This window comes from Schistocerca cancellata, chromosome 2 (genome assembly GCF_023864275.1).
Source record: "Schistocerca cancellata isolate TAMUIC-IGC-003103 chromosome 2, iqSchCanc2.1, whole genome shotgun sequence".
NCBI lineage: Eukaryota > Metazoa > Arthropoda > Insecta > Orthoptera > Acrididae > Schistocerca > Schistocerca cancellata.
The window spans coordinates 507,294,907-507,316,110 of record NC_064627.1 but is presented as its reverse complement, the minus strand read 5'-3'; the positions used below and the strand labels follow the sequence as shown (position 1 = coordinate 507,316,110).

General features: G+C 37.2%; 1 protein-coding gene across 1 annotated transcript in view; it reads right to left on the bottom strand.

Moving 5' to 3' along the window:
* LOC126162051 (DNA-directed RNA polymerase, mitochondrial) overlaps positions 1 to 21,204 on the bottom strand; it is a 310,992-nt gene that overhangs the window by 153,002 nt on the left and 136,786 nt on the right. The window contains exons 10-11 of the mRNA XM_049918295.1: positions 19,688 to 19,776; positions 6,161 to 6,323 (exon numbers count right to left, since the gene is read on the bottom strand). Coding sequence (XP_049774252.1) covers positions 6,161 to 6,323; positions 19,688 to 19,776 — 252 coding nt within the window. The remainder of the gene's footprint in view (positions 1 to 6,160; positions 6,324 to 19,687; positions 19,777 to 21,204) is intronic.

The window sequence follows — 21,204 nt, the reverse complement described above, 5'->3', positions numbered from 1 at the left end:
TTGGTGAAAAAGTACAGCGAATAAAATTAAAAATATTTTCATTGTATTATGATGAAGTCAATTTCAACAAAAGGTATAAGCATAATGAAGCTAATTATTGATTCACTTTTACACAGACAATACAGAACTGTTGAACAGGGTGATTTAGGATGGTTTTGAGATTATTTTTGCTGTAATTTGTGTAGTCCATGTTAGACTGTATTGCCTGTTACAGAAATGGGTAGAGGGTGATATATGTGTAACGAATAAAATAGCCTAAAATCAGAAGGTATAATTGCACTTTTATTTGCCTGAGACAGACAAATAAAATGTCTGGAATCACCCCAAGAGTTGGGATGATTTCCGACACACACATTTTTAAAATCTGTATCCGAAGTTACAAAGTAAAGGGCCCAGCAGGGAGGTGTTATGTTTTAGTGTCTGCCATAACTTACGTGGTGGGGGAACTACTGAATGCGCATTGGCTGATATATATTCATTGTTTTGTGGTCTTCAGTCCAGAGGCTGGTTTGATGCAGCTCTCCATGCTACTCTATCCTGTGCAAGCCTCTTCATCTCCCAGTACTTACTGCAAGCTAAATCCTTCTGAATCTGTTTAGTGTATTCACCTCTTGGTCTCCCTCTACAATTTTTACCCTCCACGCTGTCCTCCAATACTAAATTGGTAATTCCTTGATGCCTCAGAATATGTCCTACCAATCGATCCCTTCTTCTAGTCAAGTTTTGCCACAAATTTCTCTTCTCCCCAATTCTATTCAGTACCTCCTCATTAGTTATGTGATCTACACATCTAATCTTCAGCATCCTTCTGTAGCACCACATTTTGAAAGCTTCTATTCTCTTTTTGTCCAAACTATTTATCGTCCACATTTCACTTCCATACATGGCTACATTCCATACATATACTTTCAGAAAAGATTTCCTGACACTTAAATCTATACTCAATGTTAACAATTTTCTTTTCTTCAGAAACACTTTCCTTGCCACCTCCAGTCTACATTTTATATCCTCTCTACTTAGACCATCATTAGTTATTTTGCTCCCCAAATAGTAAAACTCATTTACTACTTTAATCGTCTCATTTCCTAATCTAATACCCTCAGCATCACCCGATTTAATTCGACTATATTCCATTATCCTCGTTCATTGTTAGTTGTCATTTCAGTAACCATGGAGCCTGAACAACGTGTCTTTGTTAATGACACCTTTGTTGCAACTGGTCATTTGGTAGTGCATATGCTATGAAGATTTTGCTGTCAGTTAAATGTTGGTTGGCTGGCCCATCTTGTCCAATAATAATAAAGTAGTTCAAACTTCAGGACACAAGGAATGGTGAGACATGGAACAACCCGGGAAGATGTGTGGACAGTTAGAACAGCAGAAATCAATGAGAAAAATTTCCCAAGCTGTGGAGCCCAGCCCTCGCCAGTCAGTGGTAGAACAAGCTCGCATTTTGCACTTTTCAGACAGATCAGTTCACCACCTTTTGCACTTTGACCTCCACTTTCATCCTTTTAAAATCAGGGTGGTTCAATGACTGAAGCAAAATGACTTCATAAACAGCATATGTTTGGAGAAAGAATGCTGAAAACCTTGGAAAATGACATTATTCTGATAATGAGTGATGAGTCTAACTTTCACAAAACTGCTGGTATGGGTCAGAAAATAATCCATGGAAACTCCACGAGAGGCCCCTACTTAGTGAGAAAGTAACTATGAGTTGCAGGTTAGCCCAATTTCGCATCACTGAACCCAACTTCTTCCAAGAAAGTGAATGCACTGTCACTGTTAACTCTCAGTGTTACCTCATGATGTTGGTAGAATTTTTTATGCCAGAACTGAGAAAATACCAGAGTGACCTTGAGAATGTTCAGTTTCAGCAGGATTGGGACTACTTCCCATACCTCACGACAATTCATGGCTTTCCTAAAGGTACATTTTTGATGTCACCTCATTTCTTTGCATGGGGATGTCCACATCCTTCTTCATGCAGTTATTTCTTATGGTGCTACCTGAAATCTCAGGTTTATATTAAAAAACCACACTCTCTTGAAATGGTTGCAGAAGTCATTACTTGAGAACTTCCCCTTGCTATGCTTGAAAGATGTATGGACAATTTTTCCATTGGCCTGCAACAATGCTTGGACAAGAACGGCCACTACTTGGAGACAAGTACGGTAACTATTTGGCTGATGTCATTTTTCGCACATAAATTGCAAAGCAATCTTGCTTGTCCTTAATGTTCATTAAATGGAACTTTACTTATAATCTTTGAAAAATATAAAAATTGATATTTATTACAAAAATAAAAGAGTTAGAATGTTTTGAAAAGAGTAACACCTCCCCGCTGAATGCTGTGCATGGGGGAAGTGCAGATAAATTGTTTTTTTTTTATATTATTATTATTCTACATTCTTCCTATTTGATTTTAGTTACTTTTAACACATTTTAAGGATGTCCGTCATTGCAAAAAGTTGATAAGAATTGAGAGAATGCATTTAATATATTAAAGGTGAATTCTTATTTCCTAATAAATTGAATTGCAAATCTTTAAAGTACTAAATCAAAATATTAGGAATAGAAACAAAATAAAGAAATTCTAAAAAAGATCAAAATTAGTTTTCTTACTCAACATTCAAAATGAAGTTGCAAACACTTCAAACATTCACCATAAAGTTATAATGTCCTACGAGTCTAAAGCATATCTTCTCTAAAAATAAACAGCTGGTGTAGGAAGTACTTGCAAAACTAGCTCTTTCTGCACTGTGTCTTCGTCAAGCACATTAGGAAACACAAATACATTTCTACTGATGATGTGTGGGATCAAAAATTTTACACACATACCTCCCTTGCACTAACATTTGTGGCCACTTCAAAATACTACCTGATATGCTCCTTGCTTCCAGTTATGTATTTATAGTCTGCAACAAGAAAGCCTCTTCTTTCAGCAGTAAAACTTCATTGGGTGATGGGCTATTTTCACTTTCACTCCTGCTATAAGCACTATTACTGGTTTCAGTACTATTTTTGTTTTCCCGGAAATTATGGCCCATAATTGATTTCCCATGAGGAACGTCTAGTTCGGGGTGACAGGGACTACTAGACTTATTTGGAGGACAACAAACTTTTTTTAGCGTTTCTTCAGTGGGAATCCATGCCTCTGCATTGCTTTGATGATACTCCTCACTATCAAGCAATTTCCATAAAATGTGATGACGATCAAATAGGATTAGTTCTGTGGCACAAAATCCACCTTTTATGTTCCCAATAGCGTCTGCTGAAATATTAGTCCATGTCTGCTTCTGAAGTAACGAAAAAGCATCCTTGGAAATTGTTCCACAAGTCTACATCTTCCATTTAGTTAGTACAGTTCAAGGAAACTTATATCCCGAAGTTGGAAGAGGTGGGTGATATTAGGGGGAAGAGAAATGAATGCAATATTGTTCCGCTCACACTCTTTGACAACAGATTGAGACAATTGACTGGTTATGTTGTCCCCAATTATCATTGTTGGCCCATTTTGCATTCTTATTCCTACTGAAACGGGTTCCCTGTGGGTCACTTTCTTGCCACATGTCCCACAAATGCTCAAATTTATAAATGACACACAAAGAAAGCAGTTTACCATTGGCACTTGTTGCCATCTTTATTGAAACATTAGATTTTGATGAATACATAACTTTTTCAGAATGCTTACTCCTTCATTTTCTAATTACCTGCTGCTTATCAAGATTATCTGACATGGTGGTCTCGTTAACATTGATTATTTTGAAAATTTCTCGGGTATTCAGCCGGGTAGCGTCATCCAAAAGGCACGATATTTCAGCAAGCCGACTTCTTGCCATCTTCAGGAGTGCTTGGAGTCTGATTGATCTCTGACGGATGCCGACTATATATAATCTCGACTCTTCTCCCGCAGCCTCTGTCTGGGCACTTCCGAGCGGTTCGAGGCCGGTGGTGGGGGAAGGGCGGCACTGGGTGGTGGAGGAGCGCGGTGCCCCATGACAGATCATGGGCCGCAGTCCTTCTGTGGCTACGGCCGCTTGCGGAACTCTGCCGTCATGGTGACAATGCTTCTTCTTCTTCTTCTTCTTCTTCTTCTTCTTCAGGTTTCCTGACAGGAGCGGATTTCCATGTAGATTGTCGTCGTGTTTTAATCATACTCAAAGCTAGATCCCAGGCTTTGCTTGGCTGGAAACTGCTGTCTTTTATTTATTAGTTCATCATGCAGCTGGATCTCCACTGCCTCTTTGAAGATACAATCCCAGAAGGTGTTCGATTGCTGTTACACCTTTGTGCCATCGTAGCTCATATCATGTCCATGTGAGATGCAGTGCTCTGCCATGGTGGACTTGTTCAGCTGTGCACTGTCTGTGTGGCGTTTATGTTCACTACATCTCTCCTGTACCGTCCGGATGGTCTGGCCTATATACATTTTCCAACACTGGCAAGGGATGCTGTAAACTCCCAGTTTCCGGTGTCCTAAGTTGTCCTTGACTGGTCCTAATAAAGTTTTCATTATGGATGGAGGGCAAAACATGCACTTGACATTATATTTTCTGCGTATTCTGCCAATCTTTGCCGATGTGTTCCCAACATACGGTATGATTGCCATCGCAACCGATATGTCTTTGTCCTCGGAAGGCTGCGGTCTCAGTTTCTTCGGTCTTAAGGTGCGTTTTATCCACCTGTTGTTATAACCGTTCATGCAGAACATGGCCTGAAAGTGCTGTAATTCAGTTGCTAGGCTGTCACAGTCCAATATTTCGCGCGCTCTGTGCATCAGTGTGCTCAGAACACCCTCTTGCAGTGAAGGAGCATGACAGTTGGAGGCATGCAGGTACAAATCTGTTTGTGTCGGCTTATGGTAGGCGCTGTGTCCTAGAGTCCCATCTGCTCTTTGCTTGACAAGCACATCCAAAAATGGTAGACTCCAAGAACGCCTGAAGATTGCAAGAAGTCGGCTTACCGAAACATCACATCTTTTAGACGAAGCTATGTGGCTGAATACCCAAGAAATTGTCAAGATTTCTGTACACCAGGAAAACCTCAGATCACACATTGATTATTTTGCTAGGCAAGAGATTTTCCAGCTTTGGATTTACATTTTAGAAATACACTTTAACTGCTGCTTTGTTCACTTCTGCATAATCTCTTTTAATATTTTTGCTCAGGCAAATAGAGAGATCTTCTAAATGTCACTTGGATAAATGGACCTGTTTTTCTCCTGGTAAGCTGTTAGACAATATGTTCTTTTTTTGACTAGATTTATCAAGGTAGCCATTCACTAAACATCTAATATCCAGTTTGGTGAAAGAAAATCCCCAACGTGTAGCCCTGAAGATACCTTAATGCAACATTTCTTCTTCTTCTTCTTCTTCTTCTTCTTCCTCAGTTAATACTGGTTGTCCTTCCAATTTTTTTGGATGTATTTCCAGAATTTTATTTTGTAGGGTCAATCTAGGTACACTATACAAATCACACATTTTTCTATATGATAATTTGCCACACTGAATATCTTGAAGAGCTTTATCTAAAAGTTCTGGGTCATAACTGCACTGTACTTTAGCACCATCTTTGCTTTTATATGTTCTTGGCAGTGTCGAAGATTATCCCCCACAGTACAAAATTGTAAAAGCCATCATTATTTCATAACTTTAAACAAACACTTGAAAGCAACTGTCTCAGTACCATAGGCCATGTATCTCATTGACAACTGCAGTTATAATACTTTTCTGCCTGTGCAACAATAGAAAGTTTCCACTTGATGATACTGTTAATCAGTTCATCAGATATTTACCTAGGTAATCATTCAGCCAAAAATAAATCACAGAACGCGGGAAGTACTATCACAGAACGCGGGAAGTACTATCTTGGGCTTAAGATAATTGGCACACACAAGTGAAAATGAGCGACAATTCGTTGCTATGCAAAGAGCAAATAAACCATACTGCCCAAAAACCCCCCCTTCCCCCCAGTGTCCAAAATCACCATCTGACAGTACCTCATAAGACCAACTTCAATATGCTGAGGATAGGAAAAGTTATGATATATGCAAAAACATGTAGCAATGCAGTATTACCACAAGCACAGGCTATAACTGCAAGTGGCAACAAATATATACACAGTGCTTGTATTGTGCTTTCTACAGTATACTCACAACACTTGGACCCTCCATATTTTCATACAGCAAATACTGCCATTTTTCTCTGGTGTTCTTCATCGTGTTTCCAACAGGGTTCATGTACCACTTAAAATATTCACTGTACAAATGCTCCATTTTGTTCATAATTCCCATTTTCTCTCGAAACTTGATAGTACATCTACAAAGATTATTCAAATTAGTACTTCCATTGTAAATAACAAAATGTTTCAGTCACAGAACAGTAGAACACACATTAAAAATCAGAATACAAAACCACATGCATAATTTTTATATTGATCACAGCTAACTTGCAGCAAAAGAGATAAAATGAAAAAATTGTATACATCCTGTAATTTGAAATTTCTTGCCGTTACACCCTCTGGCAACTCATTACTAGTTGTGTGTTTATGGAATACAGAATGGAGATAGGGTTTCTGTTATCCCAAAAAGTGTGTATGGTTTGACATGTTAGATTTTTTACAAAATGTCTCATGTGTCAGATTAAAAATTAGCATCAAGCTATTACATAAAGAGTCAACACTGGAAGAAAAGTAGTTATAGTCTCCCAATTCAATAAAAAGAGCAAAACTGCTCATCATATCAGCCAAATAATAATAATAATAATAATAATAATAATAATAATAATAATAATAATGACAACATGGAACACTTCTGGAGCAACATATGGTCAAACCCGGTACAGCATAACAGGCATGCACGGTGGATACAAGCAGTAACAGACGCATACAAGATGATACCACAAATGCCTGAAGTGATAATTTTGGAACATGAAGTTACCCAAGCAATTAATTCTACTCACAATTGGAAAGCCCCTGGAAAAGATAAAATAGCAAATTTCTGGCTAAAGAAGTTCACCTCAACACATTCACATTTAACTAAATTATTTAACAGTTACATTGCAGACCCATACACATTCCCTGATACACTTACACATGGAATAACTTATCTGAAACCTAAAGATCAAGCAGACACAGCAAACCCAGCAAAATATCACCCCATAACATACCTACCAACATTATACAAAATATTAACTTCAGTCATTACACAGAAATTAATGACACATACATCACAGAACAAAATTGTAAATGAAGAACAAAAAGGCTGTTGCAAAGGAGCACGAGGATGTAAAGAGCAACTGATAATAGATGCAGAGGTGACATATCAGGCTAAAACTAAACAAAGGTCGCTACACTACGCATACATTGATTACCAAAAAGCTTTTGATAGTGTACCCTACTCATGGTTACCACAAAAATTGGAAATATACAAAGTAGATCCTAAATTGATACAGTTCCTAAACATAGTAATGAAAAATTGGAAAACCACACTTAATATATTCAAACAAATTCAAATAATATCACATCACAGCCAATACAGATTAAGCGTGGAATATACCAAGGAGACTCATTAAGTCCTTTCTGGTTCTGCCTTGCTCTGAAGCCACTATCCAACATGCTAAATAATACAAATTATAGGTATAATATTACTGGAACATACCAACACAAAATCACACATTTGCTATACATGGATGATCTAAAACTACTGGCAGCAACAAATCAACAACTCAACCAATTACTAAAGATGACAGAAGTATTCAGCAATGATATAAATATGGCTTTTGGAACAGACAAATGTAAGAAAAATAGCATAGTCAAGGGAAAACACACTAAACAAGAAGATTACATATTGGATAACCACAGCGACTGCATAGAAGCAATGGAAAAAACAGATGCCTATAAATATCTAGGATACAGACAAAAAATAGGAATAGATAATACAAATATTAAAGAAGAACTAAAAGAAAAATATAGACAAAGACTAACAAAAATACTGAAAACAGAATTGATGGCAAGAAACAAGACAAAAGCTATAAATGCTTATGCTATACCAATATTGACCTACTCATTTGGAGTACTGAAATGGAGTAACACAGACCTAGAAGCACTCAATACACTTACACAATCACAATGCCACAAATATAGAATACATCACATACATTCAGCAACAGAAAGATTCACATTAAGCAGAAAGGAAGGAGGAAGGGGATTTATCGACATAAAAAACCTACATTATGGACAGGTAGACAATTTAAGAAAATTCTTTCTAGAACGAGCAGAAACTAGCAAAATACACAAAGCAATCACTCATATAAATACATCGGCTACACCACTGCAATTTCATAACCACTTCTACAACCCTTTAGATCACATAACATCAACGGATACGAAGAAAGTAAATTCGAAAAAGAAAACACTACATGGCAAGCACCCGTATCATCTAACACAGCCACATGTCGATCAAGACGAATCCAACACATGGCTAAGAAAAGGCAATATATACAGTGAGACGGAAGGATTCATGATTGCAATATAGGATCAAACAATAAACACCAGATATTACAGCAAGCATATTATTAAAGATCCCAACACCACAACAGATAAATGCAGACTTTGCAAACAACAAATAGAAACAGTAGATCACATCACAAGCGGATGTACAATACTAGCAAATACAGAATACCCCAGAAGGCATGACAATGTAACAAAAATAATACATCAACAGCTTGCCTTACAACATAACTTATAAAACAACACTTTCCCACATATAAGTATGCACCACAAAATGTACTGGAGAATGATGAATACAAATTATACTGGAACAGAACCATTATAACAGATAAAACAACACCACATAACAAACCTGACATCATACTCACCAATAAAAAGAACAAATCAACACAACTAATCGAAATATCCATACCCAATACAACAAATATACAGAAGAAAACAGGAGAAAAAATTGAAAAATACATCCAACTGGCTGAGGAAGTAAAGGACATGTGGCATCAGGATAAAGTTGACATTATACCAATTACACTATCAACTACAGGAGTCATACCACACAATATCCACCAGAACATCAACGCAATACAGCTACATCCAAACTTATATATAAAACTACAGAAATATTTAATTATACCTAAAAACAAAGATGATGTGACTTACCAAATGAAAGTGCTGGCAGGTCGACAGACACACAAACGAACACAAACAAACACACAAAATTCAAGCTTTCGCAACAAACTGTTGCCTCATCAGGAAAGAGGGAAGGAGAGGGAAAGACGAAAGGATGTGGGTTTTAAGGGAGAGGGTAAGGAGTCATTCCAGTCCCGGGAGCGGAAAGACTTACCTTGCTTGTGTCTGTATATGTGTGGATGGATATGTGTGTGTGGGCGAGTGTATACCCGTCCTTTTTTCCCCCTAAGGTAAGTCTTTCCGCTCCCGGGACTGGAATGACTCCTTACCCTCTCCCTTAAAACCCACATCCTTTCGTCTTTCCCTCTCCTTCCCTCTTTCCTGATGAGGCAACAGTTTGTTGCGAAAGCTTGAATTTTGTGTGTTTGTTTGTGTTCGTTTGTGTGTCTGTCGACCTGCCAGCACTTTCATTTTGTAAGTCACATCATCTTTGTTTTTAGGTATATTTTTCCTTCGTGGAATGTTTCCTTCTATTATAACCATAGAAATATGTAATTATTGATACATGTTCAATTACCCAAAAGTTCCTAAATGCAATGTAAAATATACCGTACAATTCAAAGGAAGTCACGCTTTATGGAGGTCCGCGTCACTTTTCCATTTTTGACCAGACATAACGTCTGAGAAAAGAAAGAATAATAATAATAATAATAATAATAATAACAATAACAACAATCCCGTGTGGAGTTGATAGTCTCCCGTCAGGCACCTCCCCAGGTGGCGGATAGGGGAATGCTCTCCAGATATGGAGGGTACCGGGGAAATAAAATACCCGGGGTGGACCAAAACTATCAACCGAAATCCACTAAGGTCTGCCTGGTATCCAGCGGTTAGGGGTCAGCATCTGTTTGCCTAGATGGTGCAGCTACAGCAACCTTCTTGATCTCAACAATCAAGTCATATTCCTCGTGATCTTTCCTTGGAAGGACCATGACCAAGTTAGTTTTCAACTTGAAAACCAAACATGATGTGCAAAATTCCAGATCAAAATCCTTGCAATCCAAGAAACACGATTTACGGATGAAAACCATTTTAACACAGACTACTACAGGATCTACAAACCATCAGTTAAAACTAATGAGAAAGGACTCAGACAGTTTGGTACAGCATTTGTAGTCCACAAATCTATCAGTGACTCTGTCATTGACTTCCAGTCTGCGTCAGAACGTATAACAACGGTCTCCGTCAAATTGGCCAACAAAGCATACACCTTGATCAACGCACACACACCGACAAATAACTATAACAAGAAGAACCCCCAGGATGTGGATGACTTCTGAAATGACCTTGTAGAGACAACAAACAAAATTGCCACACACCATGTAATAATCTTGTTAGGAAACTTTAACACACAATTAGGCAAAGAGAAAAAATACAGGAAGATCATCGGAATCCATACAGCTCACAAGAGAGCCAACAAGAATGGGGAAGGATTGATAAGCTTTAGTGAAAATTTCGGCCTCGTAATTATGTCAACACAATTCAAAAAACCCAACAAGAAACTGTATACTTGGAAGTCACCCAACATTGTGTGGGCATCTCCAAGAGTAACACAGCAGAAATTCTGAATGTGAAAACGAGAAGAGGATTTTTTGAATCACACCACCATCTTCTAGAGATAAAGACCAGATTACAACCCAACAGAAAAAAGTCAAAACTAAACAAAGTGCTGAGACCAGACCCCAAATACATAAAACTCAACAAGGAAAACATCTTACAGGAAATTAGTCAGACAAACACCACAAACTGGATAGAACTTGTGGATGTCCTCAAATCCGCGATGAACTTGGGTCAACCCCCAAGAAGGAGAAAACACTGGTGGTGGAAAATAATATGTGACCAAGCAATAGAAGAAAGGACCAATGCCTGGAAAAACTTCAATAGTCACAAAATATCAGAAAAATGGCAACAATTTCTAGTAATCCGAAAACAAACCTCGAAAACTATTCGCAGGGAAAAAAGAAATTATGACAAACGGCGACTAGATGAGATAGAACAAGACTTTAAGAAGAACAACACCAGGAATTTTTATAAGACGTTTAAAGAACATATTACAGGATACCAGCCACCCAATCTTTGCTTCAAGAAACCGGATGGTTCACTAGAAACTAACATGAAGAATAACTGCCAAATCCTCGCAGACTATTTCAACAAACTTCTCAGCTGCGAAAAACATACAGAGAATATTCACTACCAGACATCTACACCAAATCCCGACGCTAAACCACCAACCATCAACGATATAGTAGAAATTATCAAGACTCTGAAAAACAATAGAGCCCCTGGAGAAGACGGAATTATTGCAGAACTATGGGAACTAAATGATGAAAGATTAACAGGAAAAATCCACAAAATTATATTAAACATTTGGGAAACAGAACAGATCCCTTCTGAATGGAAATGCACACTCATCCATCCACTCCAACAAAACTGAACCAAATAATTACAGGGGTATCTCACTCGTGCCGGTCACATATAAAATCCTATCAAAAGTTCTCACGAACAGATTAGAAGAACAAGCTGACCCACAAACAGGAGAATACCAGGCTAGTTTTTGCAAGGGACAATCTTGCATAGAACAGATCTGGAATCTGAAAATGATTCTCCAGATGAGAAACACAGTGGCCACTTTTGTAGATTTTAAAAAGGCCTATGACTCAATAGACAGAGTAGTGCTCTGCAACATGCTGGAAGAATTCAGGATTAACAGAAAGACAAGAGCAATCACTCGGCAAAAACATTAACTGGCACAGTCTCCAAGGTTAAATTTATGGGGAATATCTCTGAACCATTTGAAATCCAAACTGGAGTGCGACAGGGTGACGGACTTTCACCATTACTCTTTAATATAATTTTTGAAAAAAATCATCAGGACTTGGGAAAAAGAAGTCAAAGGAATCCAAATTGGCATTAGAAAAGATAATAGATTCAATGTGAAGTATTTAGCCTTTGCGGAAGACCTTGCAATCCTCACAAATAATAGAAAAGAAGCCACTAACGCCATAGATAAGTTACACGAAATTGCACAAAGAACTGGCCAGCAAATTTCATATGAGAAAACCCAGTACATAGAAAGAGTGTCACAAGATAAATTGCCTATTGTGGCAACCCATGAGAAAATCGTACAAGTACCACATTTTAAGTACCTGGGAGAAATCACCCAGCCATCAGGGATCAACCTAAAGGCCTATGAGGAAAGAATAAAAAAGCTACAGAAAGCATATAAACTCATGTGGAACTATTATAACAAAAAGTCCATATCCATTAACGCAAAATTGAGGCACTACAACAATGTCGTACTTCCGGAGGCACTGTACTCATCTGAAACAGCACGAATAGGTGGGCAAACTAAAATCAAAGAAATAGAGAAACAAGAAAGGAAAATTCTCAGGAAAATTTTTGGCCTGATACAAGAGCAAGGAATCTGGCAGAAGAGACCAACATCAGAATTATATAAATACACAGACAAGATTACGGATAAAATAAGGAAAAGGAGAATGCAGTTCTACGGACATATCCATAGGATGAATGAAAACAGAATTTCAAAGTGAATTCTTAAAGTCATCAACTCAGGCAGGGGAAAAACAAATTGGATGAAAGAAGTTGAAGAGGACCTCAGACAAGCACACATAACAGTAAACGATGCAGAAAATAGAACTGAATTCAGGAACATCATCAAAAAACAAATTTGACACCACAACACAGAAGAGACCAGGATGCAAATGGACAGCGGCGCAAAAGAAACAAAACAGTGAACACAGTGGGGTCAGAAAAAACATAAACAATCATTATAAAGGAATTCAAGTTCAAACGCTCTCTTTAAATGGGAATAATCAAAAATAATAATAATAACAGTAACAATAATAATCCATTTGACATCTACTACCAAAGAAATACCTCCTTTACATTTTATCACGCATCACTTTCTCTAGCTATAAGCATCTATGTTGCTGTTGGATGTTTTATAATGCCATCTATCCACCTTCCATTGGGTCTTGTCTTGGTCTTTCATCATCCTTTAAAATCCGATAATATGAATTATCCTTGGCCAAATGGTATACCAAGGTAGTGACTTATATCCAGGCACTGGAATAACAACTGTTTGTTTATTGACCATGAACTAACTCAGTACAGCTTTAGAGGATAAAGGTCCACACATGAGTACAACTGAATGTCCATCTATGACAATGCGTAGTAGATGCTTACTATGACAAAGTCAATGAACATCTGTAGTGGTAATGTACAGGGAAGTGGTGTAGATGTGCAGCACTATGGTCCCACGAGGCTGTGAGCCCATGGTCAATCAAGCAGCAGGTCCAATGAAGTGGGGCCTTCCAGGGCAGCTGATAGGTGCCCAGCAGCTGTGATCCAGGCAAAGGTGCAAGGCAGCACTGTGTGACAGCTAGCAGCATAGGTAGTTGGTCTGGAGCTCAGAGCTGAACTGGCCATTGAGAGGCAATGCAGCAACTTAAGCACCCATCAGTCGAGGTGTACAGGTGTATTGCCAAATGAACATGTGATTGCATGGACAAAAGTGCAGCGCTGTTTACTGCACCCTGCACACCATGTATCAGTGCAGACTGTGCTCCCAGATGCTGTGGCAGCCGTAGAAGGCTTGGTGGTAAACAGCTCAGTGGCTCTTCTGTTGATGAACAACCTCCTGTGGTAAGGCAGGGGCTGTACCTGGCCCATGAAACATAACCATGAGTGCACTGGCCAAATATGCAGGGGCCCAGGCCTGCATATACAATATAAAAAATTTCTTTTGTCCATCAGTCATCCATTTTCCTGGTTATATGACCCAACCACCTAAATTTCAATTTCATTACAATCATAATTATTTATTTATTTCCATGTAGAATTGCTAGTCTCCCGTCGGGCGCCTCCCCAAAGGATGGATAGGGGAATGCTTAACACGTATAGTGGGTACTAGGGAAATAAAATACCCAGGATGGACCAAAACTGCTGCTTTGTAGCATGATATTTGCTTATCAAAGACTATAAGCAAGGGAACTTTAAGAATAAATTACCTGGTCCCTCAGGTTAGGGGTTGGGCGGTGTGCCAACTCCTCACTCATGTGAAAAAGTTAAAATGCTAAAAAACATAATTATATGCCTCAGAAAAATTGAAATCGTGGGCAACAAACAGGCAAAGAACAATGGAAAATGACATTAGGATGCTGGAATGTGCATGGTATCTCCACAAAACTGAATAGATTAGCAACATAAATTGACAGGTTCAAAACGGATGTTGTACTCTCTGAAACCAAGAGAAAGACAAAGGAGAACAACAACTTGGTAATTATGTACATATTTTGAGTGGTGTGTCCAAACTGGTAAGACCCAAAGCAGGAATCTCGATTATGATAAAGAAAGCATGGAGAAAGAGAACCAAAATTTTGGAATTTATTAATGAACATTTTATTATGATTGAAATGACTATTTGCCAGGGAAGTTGTAATTGTTGATTTACATGTACTCATGAAAGATACAAGAGACCAGGAAAAAGATACTTTCAGGATAATCCTTAGGGAGACTGTAGAAAAAAACCCGAGGAGGAAGGAACTGGTTATCAGGGGCGATATGAACAGAACTGTAGGAATTACAGAATCATGTACGACAGTGGGAAAACGTGGAGAGACAGAATGTAATGACAATGGAGAATGACTGATTTGTGAACAGTTTGATCTGAAAATTACCGACACATTTTTCAAACATAAGGACATTTAAAAATGTACTTGGCAGCAGAATACTAGGAACTCCATTCTATAATTGATTATATCATCATTAGACACACAAGTAGATTCAAGGAAGCAGATGTTAGATCTTATAGAGGAGCCAAGTGTCGATCAAGCCCTTATCTAGTACAAATGAAGAGCTTTTGGCCTTGTAAGACTGCAAAGAATGATATTAACAACACTAAAACGAATAGTGCTGAGAAAGTTCAAAATCTACACTTCAATACTGACAGCCTACAAGATGAAAGTATATGACATTCTTTGCTGCCAGAATGGAAAGGACATAATTAGAGGGAAGTACATAGGAAATATATGAATACATAAAAACCAATGTTATGAATATAGCAAGAGAAGTGTTGAGCATAAGGGAAAACAACCACAGCCGTACAGCAGAATGGTGGTCGGAGGAAATAGAGGTGACAATTAAATAAAAGAGGAACGCATTCAAACCAGTGGTTGAATGATAAATCAGAAGCAACAAGAACAGTCTACATGGAAAAGAAGAATGATGTGATGAAAAAAAAACAAGTACAGCAAAGAATGAAGCATGGGAAAGGACGTGCTAATGTCAATAGCAAACTAGGATTTGGGAGAGTGAATGAAGTGTGGTCAGTATTAATGGGGCTTCAAAAAGAGGTGAAAGCCAAAACTGACCTTTGACTGATAACACCAAAGGAATGGGAAGAATGTTTCTGGAAATGATTAAATGAGGATAGAGAAGAATATCTGGAGGAAGGAACAGTAGAAGGTAAGTAACAGGAAGGGTAGGAGGTACAAATTTTAGAAAGCAAGGTGAGCGAGGTACTAATAACAGGGAAGAATGGTAAATCACCTAGACCAGGAAGTATCAATCTGGAGTTCCTAAAAAAATGGTGGTGATAAGATTGTGAAACTAATAAAACAGTTATTCAATAAAATGTTACATTGAGATTCAATATCCAAAGAAATGAAGATAGGATATATTAATATAATAATTAAGAAAGGGGATCACAAAAGCAGCTTGAACTATTGAGCAATTTGTGTTATACACACATTAATGAGAATCTTTGGGAAAATAATTAAAAATAAGCTGGAAATAAATTTTAAAACACAAGAAGAACAATGTGACTTCACAGCCAGTAGATAATGTGCAGACCATTTTTTCACATTACAACAGATATTAGAGAAATGTAGGGAAAAATAAAAAAACATAGGATTAATTTTCATAGGTTTAGAAAAAGCATATGATATTGTCCCAAGAAAACTACTTTGTAGAGCATTACACATGGTGAACATAAAGCATCCTTTAATTAAAATAAAACAGGAAATATATAAAGACAACGTATGTCAAGCAAAAATTGGTAATACACTTCCACAGAAATTTAGAACAACCAGGGAGCTGTTACAAGACTTCCCCTTACCACCAACATCTGAAGATATAGTCTCATAAATGCAATGGGATGGGCCTAGAAATTAAAGATGGAGTTTATTTACATAACCTACTATTTGTTGATGATCAAGTAGTTATAGCACAAGATGGGGGTGATGCAAATTACATGTTTAATCAGTTAACAATAGAATACAGAAACTGCAGATTGAAGATTAATCATCATAAAACAAATTACCTCACTAATGATCCAGCTGACTTAGCCATAGAGGGTATGAGAATTAAGACAGTCAATACTTTCTGTTGTTTGGGACCCATTTTTGAGATGGAGGGAAAATCAAAGGTAGAAATTAATGAAAGAATTAGCAGTGGAAGGAAGGTCACTGGAGTACCAAACTCAGTCTTATGGAGCAGACATATAATAAACTGAACCAAAAGAATTGTGTATAAAGCAATACTAGAGAGCATAGTTATGTATGGAGTGGAGACATGGACTACTAATCTGGAACATGTAAAAAAACTACAAGCAGTGGAAATGGACTTCTGGAGAAGATCAGCAAGAATTTCTAAGAAAACAGAAAATAAGAAATTATGAAATAATAAAGAGAATGGAAATAAGAGAAAGAATACATGAGGTGATGGACAAATGGAAGTTACAATGGAATGAAGGAAGCCAGAATACCAAAAACAATCCTGGAATGGGAAACAGATGGAAAGAAGAGAAGGAGACGCCCTATGACCACCTGCCTCAAAATGTACAATTAAAAGGAGAAGAATGGCACAAAGGAGGAAAATGTATAAGATCGAAATGCCTGGAGGGACATCCTGAGGGGATAAATTAATATCTTATATAACAGATGTATTAATTTCCAAATATCTGTTATACTGGAGGAAAACGTTTGTTTAGAGGAACATATCAATAAACAAAAATAAAAATAATTATTTCTTTGCCTTAAGCCTGTTCCTTGAGATATTTGTTTTTTTTTTTTTTTTAACCTTTCATTATGGTTCCCACCAGGCATGTCTCTGCAACTCACTGTGCGACTCTCAGTTTTTTAATGATTTTCATAATAAAAGTTCTCCTCTCAATGCCGTGAGTTAAAATTTGCAATACACACTGACTGTAAACTTTCAAACATGGTGTATTAAATTTTTCAATTAACAGATGAAGCTCATCTGCACTAGAGGCAAACAGTAGTGCAGTAGAATGAAATTTTCACTCTACAGCAGAGTGTGCACTGATATGAAACTTCCTGGCAGATTAAAACTGTGTGCCCGAGTTCGAGTCTCGGTCCGGCACACAGTTTTAATCTGCCAAGAAGTTTCAGTAGTGCAGTAGGTAGCATAATGTAATGTTAACCAAATACAGTTAATGGTTTGTTAGTTCAAATCTCCTCAGTAAGATGTCTTCAGCAAGATTAAGGTGGTTCTGGTATGTTCCACTAAGGCATATTCCTTTTTGGATTCTCAATATAAGGATCTAAAAATTTCCTCTATTTGTCAATGAGAGTAGTTTCCTTGAAATGAAATCCCAGCAACTGACTCCTTTTTCAATCTGAATTACTGTCTTGAAGAAGCCTAATGTTAGTTGCAGCAGCAATGTATATTTCTTCATAGCAGGTACCACAGCAACAAATTTACTAAAAAAAGGTGGCCATTTCCACTTTTACTGTAATAATGAAATAAAATGATTACAGCAAAAGTGCAAAATGTCACCTCCTTTTAACAATGTCTATATCCTTCAGGTTGAACCAATGCCTTAGGATATCAGATTCCCGAGAAATGAGTACAAAATCTTGCTCAAAATCTATGACTCCCAAACACAGAGTAGTAATTCAACCTTACTGCTCCATTCTGTAATCAGTTCACAACTTGCAAATGACCCTCTGTGGAATACTCAATTCCAAAACCACGTTTTTCTGTTGCACGGTTAAAATGTAATATCTGTCCTAAGCACCAGGTGTGGGAATATTGAACATGCCGCCACCACCAATGGTGCCATCAACATGACAGAAGGTAAGAACTGATCAAAATGCAATGCACATAAAACATGAGTCACAATGAGAATTATGGTAGTTCCCATGAATCACGTTCATTGACTTAGCTAATCCAGAACCAAACTGTCATCTTTCAACCTTACCAGTAACTCTGTCACTTGCTTGCTTCATAAGAACAATGAAACTGTTGCCTTTCAACCCAACTTACAACTAGGGCTATGCTACAGATCAGTCAGTTACAACAGCCTACATAAATAAAAATACAAAAAAGTATCTACCTGGCTTTGGACATTGTATGACATTGTCATATGCCACAATATAAAAGATGATGTTCAATCCATCCACTGGTGATAATTTTAGTATCCTGTACACACTAAAATTATTACTTAACATATAGAAAAAACTGTTATACTTGCTCTTTGCTTCTGGTGGTGGCTGAGGACAGTGTAATATACAACAGTGGGACAACCTATTTTACACATACACAGAACCAAAGAAAAATTAGCATTAAATCTTCTAATTTACGGTTTTATACCTGAGTCACCAAACTAGGGTAGCGAGAGGTGAATGTACAATGTATATTCCAGTTTTTTTGCAAATATGTACATTGTACATATTTGCAAAAAACTGGAATCGTGATAAAGCTGACAGAAGTTATATGATTGAACATTTTGGGTGTTAGTATCTACATACGGATGTTCACCAAATATTATGTAAGGGTATGGAAATTTAAAATGAAACTAGAAGTCTCTTATTAATGTCCTTTCCTCCCTTTGACTTTTATACTGCTCTTAATCTATGGTCATAAATATCACATTTCTTCATTTTTCTGCATGTCTTCCTTTCTTTCTTACTTCTGAAGGATGATGCGTAGGATCCTGAAATGTGATATTTCCATTCGCATTTTCATACTATGGGCAGCTTTCTTTTGTAATGGTCATTTATAGAAAGTACAACCTTTCATTTCCCAGCTATTGCTCAAGTTAATTGTTTCAACTTTTTAAATAAAATATCTTCCTCTTCAATTGAATTTAAATACACCTTCTGACGACAGATTAGAACTGCATGTAAGATTTCAGCTTCAATCCAAATGTTTGGATTCTTTTAGGCATGTTGCAGCAACTGAGTTATCTGAATTTACCTTAAATCTCAAATTAAATCCTAAACCAATCAAAGGTCTCTCACGCACAACCCATGAAGGTCCAGACCTATGCTGTATTTCTGCATCTTCTCCATTCTTGCTCTTTTATCCTGTATCCTGAATAAGACCTATATCCTAGTTTCTGCTGTTAACAAATAATGGTGTCTAAAATTATAATTACACATAATTTCATTATTACACATTTTTGGTAAAATAGCTTGCAGAAGAAAATAACGTACTGTACCTTGCTCGCACTTGCTGCGCAATACCTTTATGCAAAACACTCAGTGTAGGACTAAAGGTCTCAGATCCTTCAGCAAGCTTCCGAATTTCCTATAAGAAATTGAAAATTACACGAGTAAACAATGTCTCATACATGTCACACTGATGTCTCATCATAAAATTTTATTCTGATAGTGATGATGATGATGATAGTAATAGTAATAATAGTAATAATAATAATAATAATAATAATAATAATAATAATAACCAGAACCAACCAACACACAGAAGAAACCCACAAAACCAGCATGGCAACACAGGCTACAGACCAGAATAGCAAAACTGAGAAAAGACATCGGACAGCTAACACAATTTATAAGAAATGAAATATCAGACAAAAAACGAAAAATGTTAGATAAAATCTCACAACAAGAAGCGATAGAGCAATTAGATGAAAAGAAGCAGAAATTACAAGCATTGGCCAAACGACTTACAAGATACAAAAAAAGTGAAAATAGAAGGAAACAAAACCGAATATTCAACACAAGCCAAAAGAAATTTTACCAGACAATAGATAACACACACATTAAAATAGACAATCCACCAAACATAACAGACATGGAATACTTCTGGAGCAACATATGGTCAAACCCTATACAGCATAACAGGCATGCACGGTGGATACAAGCAGAAACAGATGCATACAAGATGATACCACAAATGCCTGAAGTGATAATTTTGCAACATGAAGTCACCCAAGCAATTAATTCTACTCACAATTAGAAAGCCCCTGGAAAAGATAAAATAGCAAATTTCTGGCTAAAGAAGTTCACCTCAACACATTCACATTTAACTAAATTATTTAACAGTTACATTGCAGACCCATACACATTCCCTGATACACTTACACATGGAATAACTTATCTGAAACCTAAAGATCAAGCAGACACAGCAAACCCAGCAAAATATCGCCCCATAACATGCCTACCAACATTATTCAAAATATTAACTTCAGTCTTTACACAGAAATTAATGACACATACGTCACAGAACAAAATTGTAAATGAAGAACAAAAAGGCTGTTGCAAAGGAGCACGAGGATGTAAAGAGCAACTGATAATAGATACAGAGGTGACATATCAAGCTAAAACTACGCATACATTGATTACCAGAAAGCTTTTGATAGTGTACCCCACTCATGGTTACCACAAATATTGGAAATATACAAAGTAGATCCTAAATTGATACAGTTCCTAAACATAGTAATGAAAAATTGGAAAACCACACTTAATATCCAAACAAATTAAAATAATCTCACATCACAGCCAATACAGATTAAGTGTGGAATATACCAAGGAGACTCATTAAGTCCTTTCTGGTTCTGCCTTGCTCTGAACCCACTATCCAACATGCTAAATAATACAAATTATGGATACAATATTACTGGAACATACCAACACAAAATCACACATTTGCTATAGCATAGTCAAGGGAAAACACACTAAACAAGAAGATTACATATTGGATAACCACAGCGAC